The sequence below is a fragment of the Myxocyprinus asiaticus genome, chromosome 6 (genome assembly GCF_019703515.2).
Source record: "Myxocyprinus asiaticus isolate MX2 ecotype Aquarium Trade chromosome 6, UBuf_Myxa_2, whole genome shotgun sequence".
In the NCBI taxonomy this organism is placed as follows: domain Eukaryota; kingdom Metazoa; phylum Chordata; class Actinopteri; order Cypriniformes; family Catostomidae; genus Myxocyprinus; species Myxocyprinus asiaticus.
The window spans coordinates 13,753,525-13,776,952 of NC_059349.1; the positions used below are offsets into that span (position 1 = coordinate 13,753,525).

The window sequence follows — 23,428 nt, forward strand, 5'->3', positions numbered from 1 at the left end:
CACCTCTCCCAAAGCACCTACCGCCTTAGGGGGGTGTGTGCTACAAAAACCGTACAGAGCATGTGGCGCAGCTGTAAATACCTATAAAACTGAGATCTGTGAATCCCAATATGATGACCCAAATTCTCAAAAGATCTCAGTACTCCACTCTTACACAGGTCGCCGAGTGTAGTAACTCCCCTCTCAATCCACTCTGACCAGCAGAAAGGGGACTTGTTGATACATAATTTGGGGTTCAGCCATATGCTTGAGGCAACATTTAAATAAATGTCCGTATTAAATACTCTGGTCACTCTTGTCCAAATCACATGCAAATGTGAAATAACCGGGTGTGATTTAACTTCTCCGGTTAGTTTGATAGAAAGGTTTTGCAGCGGCAAAATAGGAGCAAGAACTTTGTTCAATAGAAAACCAGGGAGGGGCTCTTTCAGGTGGAACCGACCAATGAGCCAAATGCCTAAGACCAAACGCATAATAATAAAACAAAATCTTGGGTAGGCCTAGCCCACCTTTGTCAATCGGCCAATGTAATTTGTTGAAATGTAGTCTGGGACGCTTACCATTATGAATGAAGGACTTCGCTATGCTATCAAATTGCTTGAAATAGGAGAGGGGGACATCTATTGGGAGTGAATGTAGTAGGTAGTTGAATTTTGGAGTACAATTCATTTTGATAACATTAACCTTCCCAATCATCGATAAATGTAATGAAGCCCACCTGTCCACATCGGGTCAAAATTAACTCCAACTAAATCAGATAAATTTGCTGGGAATAAAATACCCAAATACTTAATGCCCTGTTTGGGCCGCTGGAAAGCGCCCGGCTGAAAAGCCGTTACTGGACAGTATGCTGTCAGAGCCAAAGCTTCAGATTTAGACCAATTGAGTTTGTATCCTGAGAGCTTGGAAAAGGAATTAATAATTCTATGGAGGCAAGGCATAGATCTAGTGGGGTCAGAGTCAAATAATAAAATATCATCTGTGTAAAGCAGAAGCTTATGCGCCATACCTCCCACCTTCACCCCTGGAAAATCATCCTCTTTACTTATCGCAGCTGCTAATGGTTCCAGAGCAAGACAGAACAATAATGGGGAAAGAAGGCAATCCTGCCGGGTGCCCATATTCAGAATAAAATAATCTGAATTAATCCATTTGTTTGTACTGCTGCTACAGGGTGTCTATAAAGTAACTTAATCCAACCAATAAATGTACTCCCAAACTCATATATTTCCAAAATCTTAAAAAGATAATCCCATTCTACCATATCAAATGCCTTTTCGGCATCAAATGAGATGGCAGCGACCGGAGACTGATCATTCGCTACTGACCACATGATATTGATGAAACGCCTAATGTTATCAGAAGAGCTACAGCCCCGAATAAACCCCACCTGATCTATATGTATAAGAGATGTCATAACTTTACTTAACCGGTTAGCCAGAATTTTTGACAATATTTTAACATCTAGCTGAATCAGAGAAATTGGACAGTAACTTTTACACTCGCTTGGATCTTTGTCCTTTTTAAGAATCAGACTGATCCAGGCTTGCGTCATGGTTGGCGGAAGCTTTCCGTTCTTTAATGATTCCGTGTAAACTTCTAGCAAAAATGGAGCCAATTCTGTAGTATAAGATCTAAAAAAATTCAGCGGCAAAACCATCTGGCCCCGGAGCCTTACCCGTAGTTAAGGATTTAATTACCTCGTCAAGCTCCTCCAAGATTATCTCAGAATCCAAAGAATTTCGCCACATGCCCAAGTGGCTGCGGTACCCAACAGTTCAGCAAAAGAGCGGTTTCCTTCCTCCCTGGGTCACATACCCAGTGTGCACAGTCATTATCACGACTACCATCCACGGGTTTTTCCTTGCAGGATTGGCACTCCAGCGGTGGTCTTCCCGCCCCTGAGCGCCCAGCTGTGGCACACAGCCGCCCCCGATGTGGCAGTCTCCATGGGTTACGAAGACAGGCCTCTTCCTCCCCCGTCCCAGGCTGTTCCGGGGTGGTCACAAGGAGCCAGGTAAGTGCTTCGATGTCCCGAGACTCAGCACGGCCACAACATGATGTGGCACCTCAAGCTCCACCCCGCCGCGAGGCCCCACCTGAAGGTACGTCTGACGACGTTGTCCCCTTGGTCAATCCGTCGCGATGGCTGATCCAGACCGTCCGACTCGGCTACGCGATTCAGTTCGCCAGGCGCCCGCCCAGGTTCAGCGGTATCCACTTCACCTTGGTCAAGGACGAAAATGCTGCTACCTTGCGTGTGGAGATCGCTACCCTCCTACAGAAGGGCGCGATAGAACCTGTCCCTCCGGCCGAGATGAAGAAGGGGTTTTACAGCCCCTACTTCATCGTACCGAAAAAAGGTGGTGGGTTGCGGCCAATCTTGGACCTGCGAGTACTGAACTGGGCCTTACACAGACTCCCGTTCAAGATGCTAACGCAAAAACGCATTCTGGCGAGCATCCAGAATCAAGATTGTTTCGCGGCGGTAGACCTGAAGGATGCGTACTTCCACATCTCGATCCTTCCTCGACACAGACCCTTCCTGCGGTTTGCATTCGAGGGTCAGGCGTGTCAGTACAAAGTCCTCCCTTTCGGCCTGTCCCTGTCTCCTCGTGTCTTCATGAAGGTCGCAGAGGCAGCCCTTGCCCCGTTAAGGGAGGTGGGCATTCGCATTCTCAACTATCTTGACGACATAGTTGTGTGCACACAGGGACTTGGTGCTCTCACACCTCAGCCGACTAGGGCTTCAGGTCAGCTGGGAAAAGAGCAAGCTCCTCCCAGTTCATAGCATCTTTTTTCTCGGTTTGGAGCTGGACTCAGTCTCTTTGACAGCGCGCCTTACGAACGAGCGTGCCCAGTCGGTGCTAGCCTGTTTGAAGGCGTTCAAACAGAAAACAGCAGTTCCACTGAAAATTTTTCAGAGGCTCCTGGGGCATATGGCATCCTCAGTGGTAGCCACCCCGCTCGGGTTGATGCATATGAGACCGCTTCAGTACTGGCTTCAGACTCGAGTCCTGAGATGGGCATGGTGCCACGGGACACATCGCGTCGTCATCACGCCATTCTGTCACCATCTTTTCAGCCCTTGGACCGACCTCTCATTTCTACGGGCAGGTGTTCCCCTAGAACTGGTCTCCAGGCGTGTCGTGGTCACGACGGACGCCTCCAAAATGGGCTGTGGCGCTGTTTGCAATGGGCCCGCGATGACTGCATTGGCACATCAACTGCCTCGAGTTATTGGCAATTCTGCTCACCCTGTGGAGGTTTCGGCCGTTGATCCAGGGCAAGCATGTGTTAGTTCGGACAGACAACACGGCAATGGTAGCATATGTCAACTGCCAAGGCGGTCTGCGCTCTCGTTGTATGTCACAACTCGCCCACCGTCTCCTCCTCTGGAGTCAGCAGCACTTCAAGTCGCTGTGAGCCACTCACATCCCGGGAAACCTCAACACTACAGCGGATGCGCTGTCAAGGTAGGTTACCCTCAGGGGAGAGTGGAGACTCCACCCTCAGGTGGTCCAGCTTGGAGTCAATTCGGACGGGCACAGGTGGACCTGTTCGCCTCCCAAGAATCCTCCCACTACGCCCTCACTGAGGCTGGCACACAGCTGGCCCCCTGGCCTGCGCAAATATGCGTTCCCCTAGTGAGCCTGCTTGCACAGACCCTGTGCAAGGTCAGGGAGAACGAGGAGCAGGTCGTCCTGGTAGCACCCTACTGGCCCACCCAGACGTGGTTCTCGGACCTCACGCTCCTCGCGACAGCCCCCCCCCCTGGCGAATTCCCCTGAGGAAGGACCTTCTTTCTCAGGGACGGTGCACCATCTGGCACCCACGACCAGACCTCTGGAATTTCCATGTCTGGCCCCTGGATGGGACATGGAAGACCTAAGCGGTCTACCACCCGCGGTGGTAGACACGATCACTCAGGCTAGGGCCCCCTCTACGAGGTGCCTGTATGCCTTTAAGTTGCGTCTGTTCAGTAAGTGGTGTTCTTCCCGATGGGAAGACCCCCAGAGATGTGCAGTCGGATCAGTGCTTTCCTTCCTGCAGGAGAGGTTGGAAGGGAGGTTGTCCCCTTCCACCTTGAAGGTGTACATTGCCACCATAGCAGCACACCAAGACGCAGTCGACGGTAAGTCCTTAGGGAAGCACGACCTGATCATCAGGTTCCTAAGAGGCGCCAGGAGGCTGAATCCCTCCAGACCGTGCCTTGTTCCCTCATGGGACCTCCCTGTAGTTCTTCAGGGTCTACAGAGAGCCCCCTTTGAGCCTTTGCAGTCAGCCGAGCTTAAGGCACTCTCCTTGAAGACTTCCCTCTTGACCTCGCTCACTTCCATCAAGAGGGTAGGAGACCTGCAAGCGTTCTCTGTCAGCGAAACGTGCCTGGAGTTCGGTCCGGCTACTCTCACGTGATCCTGAGACCCCGACCGGGCTATGTGCCCAAGGTTCCCACGATCCCTTTTAGGGACCAGGTGGTGAACCTGCAAGCGCTGCCCCAGGAGGAGGCAGACCCAGCCCTGTCGTTGCTGTGTCCGGGGCGTGCTTTACGCATCTATTTGGATCGCACGCAGAGCTTTAGGATCTCTGAGCAGCTCTTTGTCTGCTTTGGTGCACAGCGGTAAGGAAGCGCTGTCTCCAAGCAGAGGATCGCCCACTGGCTCATTGATGCCATAACTATGGCATATCACGCCCAGGACATGCCGCCCCCGTTAGGGCTACGAGCCCATTCTACCAGGGGTGTAGCGGCCTCCTGGGCCCTGGCCAGGGGTGCCTCTCTAACAGACATTTGCAGAGCAGCAGGCTGGGCAACACCCAACACCTTTGCAAGGTTCTACAACCTCCAGGTGGAACCAGTTTCATCCCAGGTAGTGGCACGCAATACAAGCGGATAAGCCCGGGATAGCCGGCCAGGGGGTATCGCTTGCACATAGTGCCTTCCACCTCCTTTTGAGCTGAAGACATGTGCCATTAATTCCCAGTAGTGTTCACAAACTTTGTTCCCTGGTTGACTTCCTCCAAGCCCTGTGGCAGTCGAGTTTTCAGAGAGACTCGCTGCTGGCCCAGTACACGTGCTTAGAGTCCTGTTCTGGGGTAGGTGCTCCGCATGTGGTGGTTCACTGTAAGGCTAACCCCATGCGTTATATATCTTCCGCTAATTCGTTTCCCTGTTGGCAAACTGCGTCTTCCTTGGGCAGAGCCCCTCTGCCCCAGTCTCCATGTTTGTAGTAACTCCTCCCCCGTTGGGTAGGATCTACCTTGAAGAATCCCCACATGGTCAAAAAGACCATGTGACATATTCTTCCACTTAAATATCCCCACCTCTCTTTGGGCGAGGTGTGGTCTCCGTGGTGTCTTTCCCTTGGGAGGGACACCCCCTGACTAGACCTGGCGGCCCATTCGGATAATCCCCCTTCTTTTTTAGAGAGTGGGTTAGCCTGTCTCTATCTTTTGGGTAGTCGACTTGTCCCCAAAAGGCCGTTCGACACTCTATGTTGGGGGAGGTTACGTGTCGACCTGGTGTGCTGGCTATGAGGCACACAGTGGTCTGCCCACCACACACCACCAGTTCACGTAACACTGTTCAGCCAGTTGTGGCGTTTCATATAGGGACATCTAGTGTCACTACATCGACACAACATCGAGTGAGTTACAGATAGGGAATGCCATGGTTACTTGTGTAACCTCCGTTCCCTGATGGAGAGAATGAGACGTTGTGTCCCTCCTGCCACAACACTGAACTACCCGCTGAAATGGCCGGAACTTGTCTCGGCTCCTCAGCATAAAACCTGAATGAGCGGTTGCATACCAGCTCCTTTTATACCTGTATGTCCGGAGGAGTGGCATGCAAGTACCACTTGCCAATTTTTATTGGCCTTTCATCAAAGACCAGAGGTGTCTCGGGCTCCCAAGAGTGACCCCTAGCGTCACTACATCGACACAACATCTCATTCCCTCCATCAGGGAACGGAGGTGACACAAGTAACCATGACGATTAATTCACAGAACTGTCTTGAAGGTGTGTTCCTCCACAAAACAAACTCCAGCTAATATAAAGCTGTTCAGTTTCCTCGGACAGACAGACAATTGTTCAGTGAGCCAGCTGTTATGAGTGCAGCAGATGACGAAATCATTCTAATGTCCTTTAAAAATATTCCACAAAAACAAACTCCAGCCAACAGGAGGCAAAAGCACAACAAGCGAACAGATTCATCCACAACTGTCCCAAAGGAGTGTTATCCCACAAAACAAGCTCCAGCCGCTAGGCGGAGCAAGCACATAAAGAAACAAAACAGGCATCCCAGTTCCTCGGATGATCAAGGGTCAAATTCACTCAGGGACCGCATAAAAAAAATACATCATGACTTACTTAGTCCGTCAACTTTATAAAAGACGTCCTTTATGTGAGCATGTAGATATTTTGCGGTCATCCACAGTGTCCATTCTCAATCTGGCTGGGAACTTCAGTGTAAAAGTGATCTTTCATCAATGCAAAAGTTTCTTGGAGTGTCCGCTAGGTGGAGCCAACGCAGAAAGAAACAAAAAATGGCGCCCAGCTTCCTTAGATAATCGAGACACTAAACAGCGAGTCAGTCCACTCACATAAGAAACGCCCGATGGTTTACTCACCCATAGTTTGTATGAAGGACAGTGCTTTTTTGGGGCGTAAAAATACTTTGCTGCCATCCTTGGTGTCTATTCTCAGTTTGGCCGGAAACATTAGTGCAAAAGTGATCTTGGTTGATGTAAGAGTTTCTTACATTCCTTGAACCGATCGCGTTTGTCTCTTGTCAAATTCGCAATATCAGGGAACAAGAAAATATTGTGATTCTTCCAAGAAAGCTTTCCTTTGCTCCTCGCCTGGTGCAACACAAGATCTTTATCGGATGATCTCAGAAATTTGACCAGAATTGATCGGGGCCTGTCTCCCTCAGCAGATCTGCAAGCCAGGACTCTGTAAGCTCGCTCGATTTCCAGCTTATGGCCTGTTATGTCGAGCAGACTCGGGAAGAGCTCATCTAGGAGTTTCACCATATCTCTGCCCTCTTCATGTTCAGGAATTCCAACAACTCGAATATTGTCCCTTCGATTTCTATTTTCGAGATCTTCCAGTTTTTCCAAAATAAATTCCAAGTCTGTTTTGGACTTGGGCAGAATAGCGGATAATTCCCTTTCGATCCGTCTCTCAACTTCTGTCACTCTCGTGACCAACTCAGAGAATTTTGTTTCCATCGCCGTAATAGATCGACGTATGACAACGAGATCCTCCAAGTCAGCAACAACCTTCATCAGCATCACTGAGATGTTGGACAGTTGACGCTGGATTTCATCTCCCAACGTGCTTTCCAAATCGAGTCCCGGGCTCGTATGCACGTCAGAGGCCTCAGCTTGAACATGTAAGTGTCTTTTAATGTCTCCAGAGTCTGAGGATTTTTACTTCTTTGCCATGTTTACATCAAAGAGCAAATATGTAACTGGGTGTATCAAATCTCACCGGTTATAACATGAAAATAATAAAAAAAACAGCAAAGTGCGCAGAGCTAGCCGCTCACACGTCTGCTTCTCGCATGGCGTCACGTGGCCCCCCCAGGAAGTAATATTTATTCACAAAAAATGTCTCTATTTTACCAGCTTGTACTGTAGAATACTGGTTACATTTCGTTGTTGGGGAAAATTGAGTCATGGTCTCATTCATGTTTAATGGAATTTCTAGCATAAACAGCTAATTTTGTAGATGTCTCTCCATAATGTTTTTCCCTTGAACATTCAGACATGAACTGGCTGAGAATGCTGACTGAATCATTCATGAGAAAAGTGCACATGCAAGAGCACAATATGAAAATGTAATTAAATTGCAATATGAGCTGCCTTGATGAATTTCTCCTTCCAAAATAACTTCTGCTGAATGAAATAACACTGCTATAATTTGATCCAAGGGCATACAGTGAATCATAAATTTGCTTAGAGTCTATGTTGCTCTTAAATTCACACATAGATGCCTGATGTGCAGTTTAGATTACAGGCACAAACTTCATGCATACGCAACTGTGAGCATTGTGTGAACACCTTTATGAATACTTGAACACTACAACATGTGACATTTGATTTTCCTGCAGAGAGGACCGGATAAACCAGAGCAAACATCAGACAAACACAAGCCTGTTACTGCACAGCAAACACATTGGGTGGCCAATCAGTGACTGAGTTTTAATAAAGAAGCCAATCAAGGGCAGCTTCAATTGCAGTCTATAGCATTGCTTTTAAAATGAAGAGCCCAGAATAGATAATTAATAATAGACAATTAAACATAGCTAATATAGTGCAGGACTAAGGGTTAAATGAATACCTAAAAATGACAATTCTGTCATCATTTACTCCGCCTCATGTCATTCCTAACATTCATGGTTTTCTTTCTAAACTCAAATGAGATTTTGAAGAATATTCGCATTTCTTTTTCATACAACAAAAACATAATGACCAGGGGCCGTCAATTTCCAAAACTACAAAAAAGCACCATAAATACAGTGCATATGACACATGCACTATATTCGGTCAATGAGCGCTTTAACATGCTCATTCTTACACCAATTATGCTTAATAAGCTGACAAAGTATAAGGTCATGTAATGGTTTTCATTGCATGTAAGCACCTTAATCAGTGTTCTTATCTGCTTATCCAATGTGCACAACAAGAGCTGTCAAAATTAATGCGTTAACACATGTGATTAACCTTAAAATGTTTACATTTTTCTTTAATGCGTTTTATGCATTTACCAATGTGACATTAGATTCTGACATTTTATTCAGCTCAGTGTGAGTTCTGAAGACTGGTTGGAGTAGGGCGCAACATTTGCGATGTGTCCGGGGACAAACAAACAAACGTATCAGTGATCAAGTGATGGGGAAAGGACCTCTTAATGCTATTTGTTGTACAAAACAAACCCAGATGGGACTTGTGACAAAAATCAAGTACTTTGCAGCCTCTGTATGTCATAATTTAATTACCAAAGAAGCACGTCAAGTCTTAACTATCACCAAAACGGCAGTTCGCATAAAGTATCATTACAGGGGCAGTGCCAGCCCCAAAAGCAGTACAAGACGTCTGCAGCGATTTTCATGTTCAAAGCTGCTCTTAATGATGGCATTGATGCCCTGATGCGATAGTGAATGCAGCTTTATGACTGCTTTAGCAAAGTAGATTTCAAAATCTGATTAATTGTGATTAACTATGAAAAATTATGCGATTAATCAAATTTTTATTGACTGACAGCACTAATTTTAACAGCAAAAGCAGGGAATATTCTGATTATTTCAATTCTTGTAAACAGTTGGATTTTTTGGATAAGCTGATTTTTGCTAGTTATCAGCATATTGTTGTGCATGAAAACACGCTCATTGATATCACACCTGGCACAATGTTTCTTGAGGTGCAAGCACAAATACGATTTGAGAGCTACGGCGGAGAGGAAGATTTTTTAGCGTATAACGACTTGAACAACTTTAGGTCTGTTCCTGGCACAAAGCTATCATATGGCATCAGAATACTTGGTATGAAGTACAAAAGACGTATGGACTACTTTTATGGTGCTTTTTGTAATTTTTGGAGCTCAAAAGTGTTCCTTCTTTTCACAATCATTGGATGGAATAGAGCACCTTGAAAATGCAAAATTGCACCTTTTGTGTTGCACATAAAAAAAAAGTCAAACAGGCTTGGTATAACATGAGGGTAAGTTGTAAATGATGTTAAAAAAACAACTTTAAATTGTACATAAATGGCTCAGGGTTATCAAACTAAAAATAAATAAATTACACTGGTAAGCATTTAATAACATTTCTGTAGTGAGTTAAATTGACTTACTGCAGGTGGCATCTGCCTCATCCGATCCGTCCGGACACTCTGGTTCTCCATCACACCGCCAGCGCCCAGGAACACACTGACCGTTCGCACATGCAAACTCTGAGGGCGCACATGTCTTCTTCACTGCAAATGAAGAAAGAGAGAGAGTTATTTTTATGAGTGCCAATGACTATGTATATGCTATAAGAATGTTGCAATGAGAAATTTGTAGTCATTGAGAATTCTGTACCTATGAAACCCAATGCTGCAACAAGCAGCTGCCTATTTTATCATGTTTTTAATCTACTTTTTTTTTTTTTTTTTTACCTTTTTGCTTGGTTTTGAGCTACAGTTAAATTCCATCCCCCTCCCCCTGCTGGTCTCTTTACACATTGTACTTTTGGGTCCGAACCGCGATGATTATTGTGTCCACGATGATTATGGTGTCTCCGGGTTTGCAAAGCATCACTACTTTTACTTACTTCAGTTTAAATTAATCCCCAACTCTGAACATCATGAATATGTATGTCATCAGTTGCTTCCATAAGTTAGGAAGGATAACATCCAGGGTTGGGAAGGTAACTTTTAAAAAGTATTCCACTACAGATTACAGAATGCATGCTGTAAAATGTAATTTGTAATGTATTCTGTTAGATTACTTAAGGCAGTAACATAATCTAATCACGTTGGATTACTTGTTCAGCACTGGCAGATTTTTTCACTTGTTTTGACTATAACCAAGTAAATAAAGTAAGAAAATACACTTCACTATAAAAATACAATCTCTTAAAAAAGTCCTAAATATCTTATGCAGTTTTACTACTTAAATAAATCTTGTTTTAAGGATTTTTAGTTCCCTATCTGTCACTCACTCGTCATTGTGTCAATGTAGTGACACTAGGGGTCACTCTTGGGAGCCCCAAACACCTCTGATTTTGAAAAAAAGGCCAATGGGAATTGGCAAGTGGAATTTGAATGCCACTCCCCTGGACATACAGGTATAAAAGGAGCTGGCTCGCAACCACTCATTCAGATTTTCTTTTCGTAGCCGAGTGGTTGTGTTCAGCGAGCTGAATTACTCTGCCGATCCATTCACCTCAAAAAGCTGTTGGATTTACGGCACATTACAGCGGCTTCTCCCCCTCTTGCACTGGTGAAGTGCAGAGAACACCCCTGGGCAACAGCTAAAAGAGTGTATTCTTCCTACTGAAAGAGTACATTTTCCCTTCTAAAAGAGTGGCATTAACGGAGAGCGTCTTTTTAAAGATGCTTCTCCGTTTGTGTGTATTTCCTGGTTGCGGTCGTTACCTCTCCACTTCCAATGGCCACGATTGAGGTCTTATGTGTTTGGGCGCTGCCCACGCGGAGACAGCGTTCATGGATGGGTCATGTACTCACTGTAAGAGCGTGACCATGGCAATGTTGCGGTTGTGGTTTTTCCTTCGTTAGAGGGAAAGACCACCCCAGTGGCTCCCCGCCTCGGTCCTTCTACCTACGGGTTTGAGGCCGCGTCGGTAAGCACTGGGGGTGATTTGGGGACCCCAATGGGAGCCACTCTGCCGGGTAACTCCCCACGGACCTCCCATTCCCCACTACGCTCGTTTGCCCCGCTGGGATGAGCCCGTATGCAACGGGCACACAGCCGCTGGCTCTTGGACTGGCTGTGGCTGCATTGGCACATCAACTGCCTTGAGTTGTTGGCAGTATTGCTCGCCCTGCGGAGGCTCCGGCCGTTGATCCAGGGCAAGCATGTGTTGGTCCGGACGGACAACACGGCGACGGTAGCGTACATCAACCATCAAGGCTCCTGTTGCATGTCACAACTCACCCGCTGTCTCCTCCTCTAGAGTCAGCGCCTCAAGTCGCTGCGAGCCACTCATATCCCGGGGCGACCTCAACACCGCAGTGGACGTGCTGTGATGACAGGTTACGCTCAGGGGAGAATGGAGACTCCACCCCCAGGTGGTCCAGCTGATTTGGAGTCGATTCGGTCGAGCACAGGTAGACCTGTTTGCTTCCCAGGAATCCTCCCACTGCCCGCTTTGGTACGCCCTGACCGAGGCACCCCTCTGTATAGACGCGCTGGCACACAGCTGGCCCCCGGGACTACGCAAATATGCATTTCCCCCAGTGACCCTACTTGCACAGACCCTGTGCAAGGTCAGGGAAGACGAGGAGCAGGTCATCCTAGTAGCACCCTACTGGCCCACCCAGACGTGGTTCTCGGACCTAACGCTCCTCGCGACAGCCCCCCCTGGCGAATTGCCCTGAGGAAGGACCTTCTTTCTCAGGGATGGGGCACCATCTGGCACCCATGACCAGACCTCTGGAATCTCCACTTCTGGCCCTTGGATGGGATGTGGAAAACCTAAGTGGCCTACCACCCGTGGTGGTAGACACGATCACTCAGGCTAGGGCTCCCTCTACGAGGCGCCTGTATGCCTTGAAGTGGTGTCTGTTTGCTAAGTGGTGTTCTTCCCAATGCGAAGACCCCCAGAGATGCGCAGTCGGATCGGTGCTTTCCTTCCTGCAGGAGAGGCTGGAGGGGCGGCTGTCCCCCTCCACTTTGAAGGTGTATGTAGCCACCATTTCGGCACATCACGATGCAGTAGATGGTAAGTATTTGGGGAAGCACGACTTGATCATCAGGTTACTGAGAGGCGCTAGGAGGTTGAATCCCTCCAGACCGTGCCTCATTCTACAATCTCTGGGTTGAGCCGGTCTCGTCCCGTATATTGTCAGGTATGAGCAGGTGAGTTCCGGGACAGCTGGCCGGGTGTACCGCTTGCGCATAGCGCCTTTCCCCTCCTCTGAGGTGAAGACGTGCGCTTTTGACTCCCAGTCGTGTTCACAAGTTGTGATCCCTGGACGACTTTCCTCCTTAGCCCTGTGGCAGGCGAGTTGCGGAGAAACTGTCGGCCCAGTACATGTGCTAACTAAGCCCTGTACGGGGGTAGGTGCTCCACATGCGCTGATTCCCCATAGGTGACCCCATGTGATATATCTGCCGCTAAATTGTTTCCCTGTCGGTAAACTGCGTCTTACTTGGGCAGAGGGTTCTCTGCCCCCGGTCACCGTGTTTGTAGAGTTCCTCCCCTCTCGGGTAGGACCAACCATGGGACTTCTCCACATGACATACTTCTGACAAGACTCGGTAAGAACATGTGACGTATTTCATTGTGTCACTATATCGACACAACGTCTCGTTCCCTCCATCAGGAAAGTAACCAGGACGATATTTTTTTTACAGGAAAACAATATTTAAATTCCCATTAAGAATAAAGTTTTTGCAGTACATCTTTGCCCTAATATCAAAGGTCTTACTAGAGAAAAGAAGTTATGATCTAACGTGAATGTTCTACATAGAATTCATTATAAAATAATCATGCCTGGTAACAGATGCATGCAAAGGCAAGAAATAGCATTTTAGCTTAGCATAAAGCTAAATGTTCAAATGACAATTTACACAAGTTTAACTATAGTGCTGGTTAGTAACTGATTACATGTAATCTGTATCACGTAATCAGATTATGAAAATCAAGTACTTGTAATTGGATTAAATTACATTTCAAAATATCTGTAATCGGACTACAGTTACTTTCTTATGGATTACATGATTACATTTAAATTAGGCAATGGCAGTAAACTGTTCATTATATGGATTTTTTTCTTTTACATTTTTCAGTCAGCCTCTCGAGTGTTTTTGGGAGAGAGGGAGAGGAGGGGGGTTGTCATATTGCACACAGATCTGATACTCATCAATAGCCAGGTGAGGATGGAGTGGTCTAAATCAGCATTTGACCACTGGATGCACAGAGATAATTTCAATTTTAACGTTACAATGTAAACTCCGAAAGTTTACATCCAAAGGTTAATATCTTGTCAACTGCAAAAGATTTAATGTAAAACTTAAAGTATTTGAAGATATGTTTGCATGTTTTCTTAACTTTCTTAACTCTTGATGAACATATTTATGTATTGTTTGAATTATCACTCTGTGTGTCATTTAAACATGTGTCAGTATGTGTTTGGAAGGGTTCTGTTCATCAAACACATCAAAATGCCCAAATACACATCATTTCATATTCACAATGTAATTGCATTAGTGGTGTAAAAATAGTTTTAGTTTCGTTAATTGCTTTTGTACTCTGCTTCAAAATGCACTTCTGATTCCCAAATATAAGTGGTCTGACCTCTTACCACACAGTGATGGAGAAATTGCATGACCACGTTTGTGTAACACGCCCCGGAAATCTGTCCATAATTCTAGAAACTTCCAAAAGAAATGCATCAAATCATGACATCAAATAAAATAATCCAAAAGTAATCAGATTAGATTACCCCAAATATGTAATCTGAGAGATTACGTTACTGATAAAAAAATTGTCATCAGTACCCGATTACAATTCAGAAGTAATCTGCCCATCACTGGTTAACTATTTTTGCTTCTCCAAACATCAGAACCCCACAGACCGTACACAACGACATCCTTTTCTGATCGTATGTGGATTCTGTTCATAGAATGAGGCAGAAAATATATTATATGTAGCTTTCTATACAATGTTAAAGGCTACATTGTTTAGCATTTCTTGTAAAAATACCCTAACCGCATAAAAAACTGCAGTTACAAAGCATGTAATCGTGTATTTATTGAGAGTGTTTCTAACTGTTTTTTGTTAAACTATAGAACCATGATGAAGCTTCTCTATTAAGCTCCTAAGGGAAAGTTCCTCAATGACGTCATGTTCACCTTTCTACTCACAACAGTGTGAAAGCGCTCATATGAATGAAACAAGTCATAAGAAAGTGTTTCACTGCTGTTCAAAAGCTCCACAGATGGGCATCATTTATATGGATAAATGTTTTCCAGCTGAATAGACCAGATATTAAATAAAACAAATGACAATCATGGCAAAGTAATCTCTTCAGTAATCAAAATACTTTTTGAATGTAACTGTATTCTGATTACCAACTATTTAAATTGTAACTGTTGTGGAATACAGTTACTAATATTTAGTATTTTAAATACGTATTCCTGTTACATGTATTCCAATTCTCCCCAACCCTGCTTACATACCAACTGTGAATCATACCAGAAATCAAATGAACCATGCCTCAGACCAACTTTTCGAGCGGATGGAATTTTGAAAAAAACACATTCACGCCAACCAACGAACCGAACTCTGATGTCAAACAAACTCAAGTCCACACCAAAAGCTCTAGTGTGAAAGTGCCCTTAAGCTTTGTTGGCTTATGCAATACTGTTGCTTCACTGATCTGAGCATATAGTGAGTGGACAACAGTCTAAAGCAGTAGAAAATCATAAACAAAGGCCTGTTGGCACTGCCTCCCACCTGCAGAATCCTTACAAACACTCACAGACTTCAGTGGGCGGCAGTCACAATATCCTACACATCTCTGCAAGACCTGTCGACAAACCTGAAGGATCCACTGCGGCAATGATGCATCATTTTCTTTCCCCCTATGCTTCCTATTGTCCTTAGACTCTGGTGCAGGCAACGGGTGGCGTGGGCCGGTAACCAACCAACAGGGACATGTTTAATCAAACATCAGACGAGACTGAGATGTGTCTAATCAAACCCCCACATCAAGCTGTGCATCTGATTCATTCCCAGACTGTGTTTGTAACTGGAACATTAGATCAGCAACTCTCTGTTTTCCGTCAAAATAGCTATTACTTGTTAACTGACTAGATACCCTCTCTGCCAATAATAATTCAGAAGAATGAGTTTTTCTCTCCTTTTCTATGCCTAGAGGCCCAGCTGTCTAAATCTGGGGAAACAAAGTAATAGGACTTCATTAAAAAAAAAAAAAGAGTAAAAAACTACATTTTGACAATTTAGGAAGAAATTGTGAGTGGTGCTTGTCTGTACAAAACGTACCACCGCAATGCTTGAGTGTTTTTGTTCTTTGCAAGGTCTTTGCTTTTTGGTGGTCCAGGTGTTCTGAGAGCTTTTTAGCATTTTGATATGTGGTTGTAAGTGTGTTCTGGGTGCGTGATAGGGCATTGCTCTGGTGTTCTGAGTCAAGTCAAAAGAGCCCACACTCAAGTCTCTGTAGACTGTAGGATTATTTCAACCGTTTATTGTCTGTCAGTAATTCTGATCACTTAGAAAAGCAATAGAATGCCACACAACTTAAGGTATCATTCATATCTATAGCACAAACAGTTTGGGATAATTAACATACCAAAGTTTAAAATTTAGGGTCAGGGGTTTCTTCAAAATCCTAACCCTAAGTATAATCAATAGAAATAGTGATGGTTGACTTAGCAAACAATAAAAATGAGAGATGTTTGTCATAATTTATGATGAGTGCACATGCCCACGTGCAGATGGAAGCATGACGTGTTTGATTCCATTTAGCTGAAATTGGAACATTTTGATGTTAACAGCAGAATGAGGACATCTGCATATTCATTAGTATTCAGTGACTCACTACAGACATGTTGTTGTTTACCCACAAATAACTTTTTTTACCAAACTGTGCCATCTGTTAGGAAGGCACTGTTTGTTGTTTTTAAGATAGAATGGTTCTTACAAAAAGAGAAAGAGAATGAAATAGAGAAAGAAACAGAGAGAGAGAGAGAGAGATGGAGAAAAAAGTGGAAAGGAAGATTTCTGCTGAAATCAAGTGATGGGCGATATTGTGTTCAAAGCATGACGAAAAAAAGCGATAAGTGATGAATCATATCTCTTCCATGTAAATCTGGACATTTTGTTGGTCACTAGATTTGATGTTGTGCTTGGTTCATTGATCCAAAAATCCCTCCCCACAGTGGTGGATTTAGGCATGGGCGACATGGGCAGCTGTGTGGAACCGCCACTGCCTCCCCACATAACTTGTTAATATTAATTATATTAAACATCATTAATTAAAACATAATTTATTATTAGGTCTGTCAATCAAATAAAATGTTTTATTAAATGAATTACATGATATGCCAATTAATTAATCTAATTAATCAAATTAATTGCATATCATCAATATTTGTTGAAAAAGGCCCCCAAATAAAGATAATTCAAAATATGATTATAGGGCTGTCGATTTAACGTGTTAATTCAGTGCGATGAATTATATAAAAAAATAACGCGTTAAAAAATTATTGCAATTAATTATGTACACGGAAAGTTCTTACCATTGGAGAAATTCAAGCTTGAAGTATCACCTGTTTTCTCCAGGGGGCAGTAAGTGAAACTCACTGTATAGGCAACGCACAGTTTATACAGACAGAGAACAAACCACAATTACCAAGAGCACAAGCAAGACAACACAAGATGAAAACACGTTCATGGAGCTTGATGGAGTGCAAATCCAAACTCAAGACGTGTTTTTCTAAGTTTCAAACTTTAACTTGACACAGCGGCCTAAAAACCTAAAACATAAAAAATGTTTATGATGCAATACAACCGAGAGGATCCAAAAGCGTCCGTCTGATGCAGGTGTATATTGACGCGTCCTTAGACAGCCCCTATTTATCTTATTCAGCCATACCCCTTTTCCGCGCTCCACTCTTCCGAATTTTGTCATTTAACTTCCTGTTTGTATTGAAGCTACTGAGAAGAGTCGATCAAAATGGATTACATGTGGGAGCACAGAAAGTATTTTTCACCAAGAGTTGATGGTGTGAGCCTACAGCACCCCTTTACTATGTGAAAATGCAAGTGAGATGTTTTTTCTCTCTCTAAATGTTCGTTTTTACCAACACCTGCGGAGGTAAATTGTACATGGCAGATCACATTCAGACAGCTATGACACACTACACTTTTTCATAAAAGGTTTCAACTTGTTAATAATTTGTGTTAAAATGTGTAGTTGATATTATATTTCCAGCAGTGACAGCTCATATTATTACACATGCAAGTTCAACATTAAAGAACATTACAATTGTACTTTTACAGGAAAACTTTTAAAATTAATTTGTCACCCTAAATTTTTTAGAGGCTTAAATGTGATATAAATGGTTGTAAACGGATAATAAAATAAAACACACTTTCACGTGTGTGTGTGTGTGTGTGTGTGTGTGTAATGCTGCCTTCACGTGCTATCAGAATTATCGTAAATACAAGTTTCCCACTCGGAAGTTGCACATGAATGACCCCTCAAGTTGTAATTACGGCTGGGAAACTCGGAGATAATTTTGATACCTGAGTTTCTGAGATGGGCGGAGTCCTTCACTTTCAACGTGGCGGAGGAGAGTACAGTTTCTGTAGTGAATGACAGGTTTTGTTCATTTTTCTAAATACAGCTAGTTGTTAGCACTTACCATTTTGGGCATATTCATTGATGTATATCAGCAACCATTCTATGCATGTTGTATAGTTTTACACTGTGAAAATAGCTTGTATTTGACCAAAATTCCATTATTGTCAGCAAGCTGAGTGATATGTGTTATGGTGTCAAAATAAAAAGTTCCTCAAGAAATATGTATTAATGAACCTGGCATCCTCCATGTTTCCTGTTCTTTCCGACAACAAAGAACGTGAACACGACGTACTCGTAATTACCACTTCAGAAGTGGAAAGTAGGATAATTCCGATAGCACATGAAGGCAGCATAAGTGTCACCCCCCGTCCCGGTTTCACGCTCAAAAAATAAGCTTACCTTAACTATAACGCGATGTGTAAATGACATGAAAAGATGGTCAGTGGTGTTGTATGAGATATTCTTAATGACTTTATGTTATCTCTTTATGCGAGATGTAGCAAATGGAGTGCGCGTGGTAAAATACATGCAGATGAAACAGAAAAACCCAAAGCATGCCGTAAAATGGCAAAGGATAATATGATGAACATATAAGAATAAGAATAAGCAATGCTAAGCAGGCTAGCAAGCTACAAACACTCGTGCAGTGTGCTGGCGGCAACCAGAACACATTTGTGGCATAATGTTGATTTCCACAAAAAAAAAAAAAAAAAAAAAATTCTATTCGTTCCTCCTTTTCTTTAAAAAAAGCAAAAATCGAGGTTATAGTGAGGCACTAACAATGGATGTACAGTGCATTCAGAAAGTATTCAGACCCCTTCATTTTTTCACATTTTGTTATGTTGCAGCCCTATGATAAAATGCTTTAAATTATTTATTTTTCACATCAATCTACACTCCATACCCCATAATGACAAAGCAAAAACCAGATTTTTGATAACTTTGCAAATTTATTAAAAAGAAAAAACTGAAATATCTCATTGACAAGTATTCAGACCCTTAACTTGTTGAAGCAGCTTTGGCAGCGATTACAGCCTCAAGTCTTTTTGGGTATGATGCGGCAAGCTTTGCACACCTGGATTTGGGGATTTTCTGCCATTCTTCTCTGCAGATCCTCTCAAGCTCTGTCAGGTTGGATGGGGACCATCGGTGGACAGCCATTTTCAGGTCTCTCCAGAGATGTTTGATTGGGTTCAAGTCCAGGCTCTGGCTGGGCCACTTCAAGGACATTCACAGAGTTGTCCCGTAGCCACTCTTGCATTGTCTTGGCTGTGTGCTTAGGGTCATTGTCCTGTTGGAAGGTGAACCTTCGGCCCAGTCTGAGGTCCTGAGCACTCTGGACAAGTTTTCATTAAGGATATCTCTGTATTTTGCTGCGTTCAGCTTTCCTTCAACCCTGACCAGTCCCCCAGTCTCTGCCGCTGAAAAACACCCCCAAAGCATGATGCTACCACCACCATGCTTCACCGTTGGGATGGTATTGCGCAGGTGATGAGTGGTGCCTGGTTTCCTCCAGACACGACACTTGGAATTGAGGCCAAACATTCAATCTTCATTTCATCAGACCAGAGAATCTTGTTTCTCACAGTCTGAGAGTCCTTAGGTGCTTTTTTAGGTGTCTTGCACTGAGGAGAGTCTTCCGTCTGGTGACTCTGCCATAAAGCCCAGATTGGTGGAGTGTCGCAGTGATGGTTGTCCTTCTGCAAGTTTCTCCCATCTCCATACATGATCTCTGGAGCTCAACCACAGTGACCATCGGGTTCTTGGTTACCTCTCTTACCAAGGTCCTTCTCCCCCGATTGCTCAGTTTGTCCAGGCGGACAGCTCTAGGAAGATTCCTGGTTGTTCCTAACTTCTTCCATTTAAGAATTATGGAGGCCACTTTGCTCTTAGGAACTTTCAGTGCAGCCAGTTTTTTTGTAGCCTTCCCCAGATCTGTGCCTCAACACAATCCTGTCTCTGAGCTTTGCAGGCAGTCCCTTTGACCTCATGGCTTGGTTTTTGTTCTGATATGAATTTTCAGCTGTGAGACTTTATAGACATGTGCCTTTCCAAATCATGTCCAATCAATTGAATTTGCCACAGGTGGACTCCAATCAAAGTTTTGAAACATCTCAAAGATGATCCAGAGAAATGGGATGCACTTGAGATAAATTTCAAGTGCCATAGCAAAGGGTCTGAATACTTATGTCAATGTGATATTTCAGTTTTTTCTTTTTAATAAATTTGCAAAGTTATACAAAATCTGGTTTTTGCTTTGTCATTATGGGGTATGGAGTATAGATTGATGTGAAAAAAATAATAATTTAAAGCATTATAGTATAAGGCTGCTACATAAAATGTGAAAAAAAGGGGTCTGAATATTTTCTGAATGCATTGTATATGTGGCCAATTTTTGGAGGGTTTAAAAGCGAAATGTGAAGTATTTGATAAAAGCACTTACATTAATTCTTCTGTTAAAACTTGTGTTATCTGAGCTGTAAAATTGTCATTTTTACCATTATTTTAGGGTTTTAGGGCTTAAGTTTAAAATTGGATATAACTTTACACAGAAAAGGTTAGTAAGCTTTATTTCACACACTGAAATCATTTTAACACACATATTATTTATGTCTTGTGGCTATACTTTTAAAACAGTGAGTGTTTTAATGTTTATGGATTGGCCCCATTCACTTCCATTGTAAGTGCCTCACTATAACCCAGATTTACTATGTATATATATATATATATATATATATATAGAAAAGGAGGGATCGAATTGAAATACATTTTTGTGGTAATCAATATTATTCCACAAATGCTGTCGATTGAGCTTAACTTGTATTAAATCAAGAATATTAATTTAAGTCTATTGCTGGAAACTGAGTTTATCAATATGTCCGAGGTAGACTTAAGGGCTTTTCTCACAGGATGCGTTCTTACATTCCATCTGTACTCATGCACCAGACTGACACTTTTAGAGCATCTCATTGTGGTAGTGTCGCATTTCCCTGGTTTTCAGCATCTCTGGCTAAAACTGTAGCATTTTTAGGATGCTGTGTCAAGTAAATTAAACTTTAAGAAAAAATGTGTTTCAAGACCCCTTCACTCTGCTTCAGCCAGTTGTCTTTGAACAGCTGTTGGTCTGTCGCCTCTACAGGTGTGTGTTACCTTTACAGCACGGACTACTCCCTACTGACTTTAACTCGCAAAAACATGAAGGTGGTATTTCAAGCTTGAATTTCCTTATTACGAAATTTGTGTTTGTAAGAGGCATGATTAATTTTGTTAATGATATAACATTTTGAACACATTATTTTTTATATAATTAATTAATCGCACTGTTAATTCGACAGTTTGATTCATTTGTTTCACATATAATTTTTTATATAATTAATTGCACTGTTAAGCCTTATTAATTATATTTAACATCAAATATGTTCTGACTGGGTGTGATTTTGTGGCGGTTCATGTGAGTTCATGCGAACAGATTTCGTCTTCCACTGTGAACCAGAGTTCAAATTAGGCAGACTCTTACCTGCAAATTTGCAGCTTCACAAGCCAAAAGATATTTGAATTAATAAACGTCACAAATTACATGTACAAATTAAAATGCCAAATTACAAAGAACAAATATGCATGGTTTGCTGTGTTGCAGGGTTCAAGGTAATTTTGCAATCTCATTGTGATTGTAGTGTCTTGTAGTGTTATACAAGTCCGTTACTGAACAATTTGGCAACCTAGGTGAAATCGTTAATTATTGCACGGAGGGAGCAATCTCATCCAGACGGTCCATGGTCCGGTCAGCGCTGGCGACCCCCCCAGCTGGCGGCACCCTAGGCGATGACTAAGATGGCTAAAAATCTCAATGAGAGGGATGGCCTTAAGACACCTCTTGAGGTGAAACAGCTTTGATCATTTGATTTGTGAAGCACATACTGCTCAAGTAGCTTAAGGCGGAAGGTTTGCATTCACTGGTACATATTTTTAAATTAGCTTCAGTTTATAACCCAAGTATGCTCTGCTGAATATGAAGTCTGGTTAATAGAAAATTGCTTATATCAGTATCAAAATGAAGTTTCACACCTGTTAAGGGAAAGGTGATATCCATTCTGACATCTCTGTGTCCGAAATAAGATTTAAACCTCTCGGGTTATAGTTTAAGATGGAAATGTTGTATTTAAAGTATAATGGGTAGTATTCAGCCTATTGGTGCGTTCAAGTCATGTCGGAATGATCGTATTTACGAGTTGAATGCACATGAACGCCACCACAAAGTCGTAATTACGGGTGGGAGACTCGGTATTTTCTTTGAGCCTCCACTTTCCAAATTGGGGCCATGTCGATTTAAAAATCATGGTGGAAACAAATTGTTATTGGTAGTAATTCAGTTTTACTTGAGGAATTGGACTGTGCAGTTCAGTTTGTATGCATTTTTGGAACTGTTAATAAAGAATAATGATAAAACATGCCAGAAAATTTGACTCAATTAGCTTGCTAATGCAGCGACAAGCGTTTGCAAAAACATTTCCCATCATATTTGACAAGAGTGATAAAACAGATTTAATTACACACCTAATGCGTGGTTTTGCTCTTTATTTTGTTGAATTGGTGCTAAAAATCTTCCTGCCTTCCCTAGTAAGTGAAAAAGCAAGAAAGACATGAAATTACAAAACAGTTTCGTTCGTTCCGACTAAAATCACTTGAAAATCACTTGAAGGTACCATATGTCACAGCCATGATGGTAGCATTAGAAGGAGGGGCTCTGTCATTCCACAGAGCATTTTATTGGACAAAAAATGTTATACACCCCAGAGTGCATAATGAGTCAATATTTTTGGTCAGTTTTTCTGAAAAAGTAAATTTTGTCAGCTTTTAGAAGTACAGTGGAAACTGACTTCAAAGCTAATATACACTACTAATAGCAAGTCCAATTTTCAAGTCCAGTATTTCATTTAATATTGAAAAGTTTCAATAAAAATATATCTAAATAAAACTATTTTGTATTTTACCTAATATTTGTGTGTTCTATGCATTTTTATCCTAATTAGAGTATTGTTTCATTAGCTTTCCAATATGCTAATGTCAAACTCTTTTGGAATCAACTGTGAGTCGAGTCTCCTGTGCGTTTCACGTGAGTAGCGCTATTAACATGCCATGCAGAGTGCCTATGAAGAGCGTTTCAAATTGGTCACTTATTTTGGTTAGGCTACATTAGGCAGTTGCTTATGCAGGTGGTATATATCAATGCAGTTTACTAGGTTGTGGAACAGAGCAGCACTGCATAACCTGAGCAGATAAGCACAACACTATAAAAATATAGTTTGTATGTGCCACAGTCCTTTGAGTTCTACCTCCAGATAAGAAATAGAGTTCTGCCTGAGCA

At 42.9% G+C, this 23,428-nt stretch overlaps 1 protein-coding gene across 3 annotated transcripts in view; it reads right to left on the reverse strand.

Annotated features, from left to right (window-relative positions):
- The window catches only part of LOC127442467 (low-density lipoprotein receptor-related protein 8-like), a 162,511-nt gene that overhangs the window by 110,836 nt on the left and 28,247 nt on the right, over window positions 1–23,428 (reverse strand). For all 3 annotated transcript variants that reach the window (XM_051700521.1, XM_051700520.1, XM_051700519.1), the window contains exon 3: window positions 9,859–9,981. In XM_051700521.1, coding sequence (XP_051556481.1) covers window positions 9,859–9,981 — 123 coding nt within the window. The remainder of the gene's footprint in view (window positions 1–9,858; window positions 9,982–23,428) is intronic.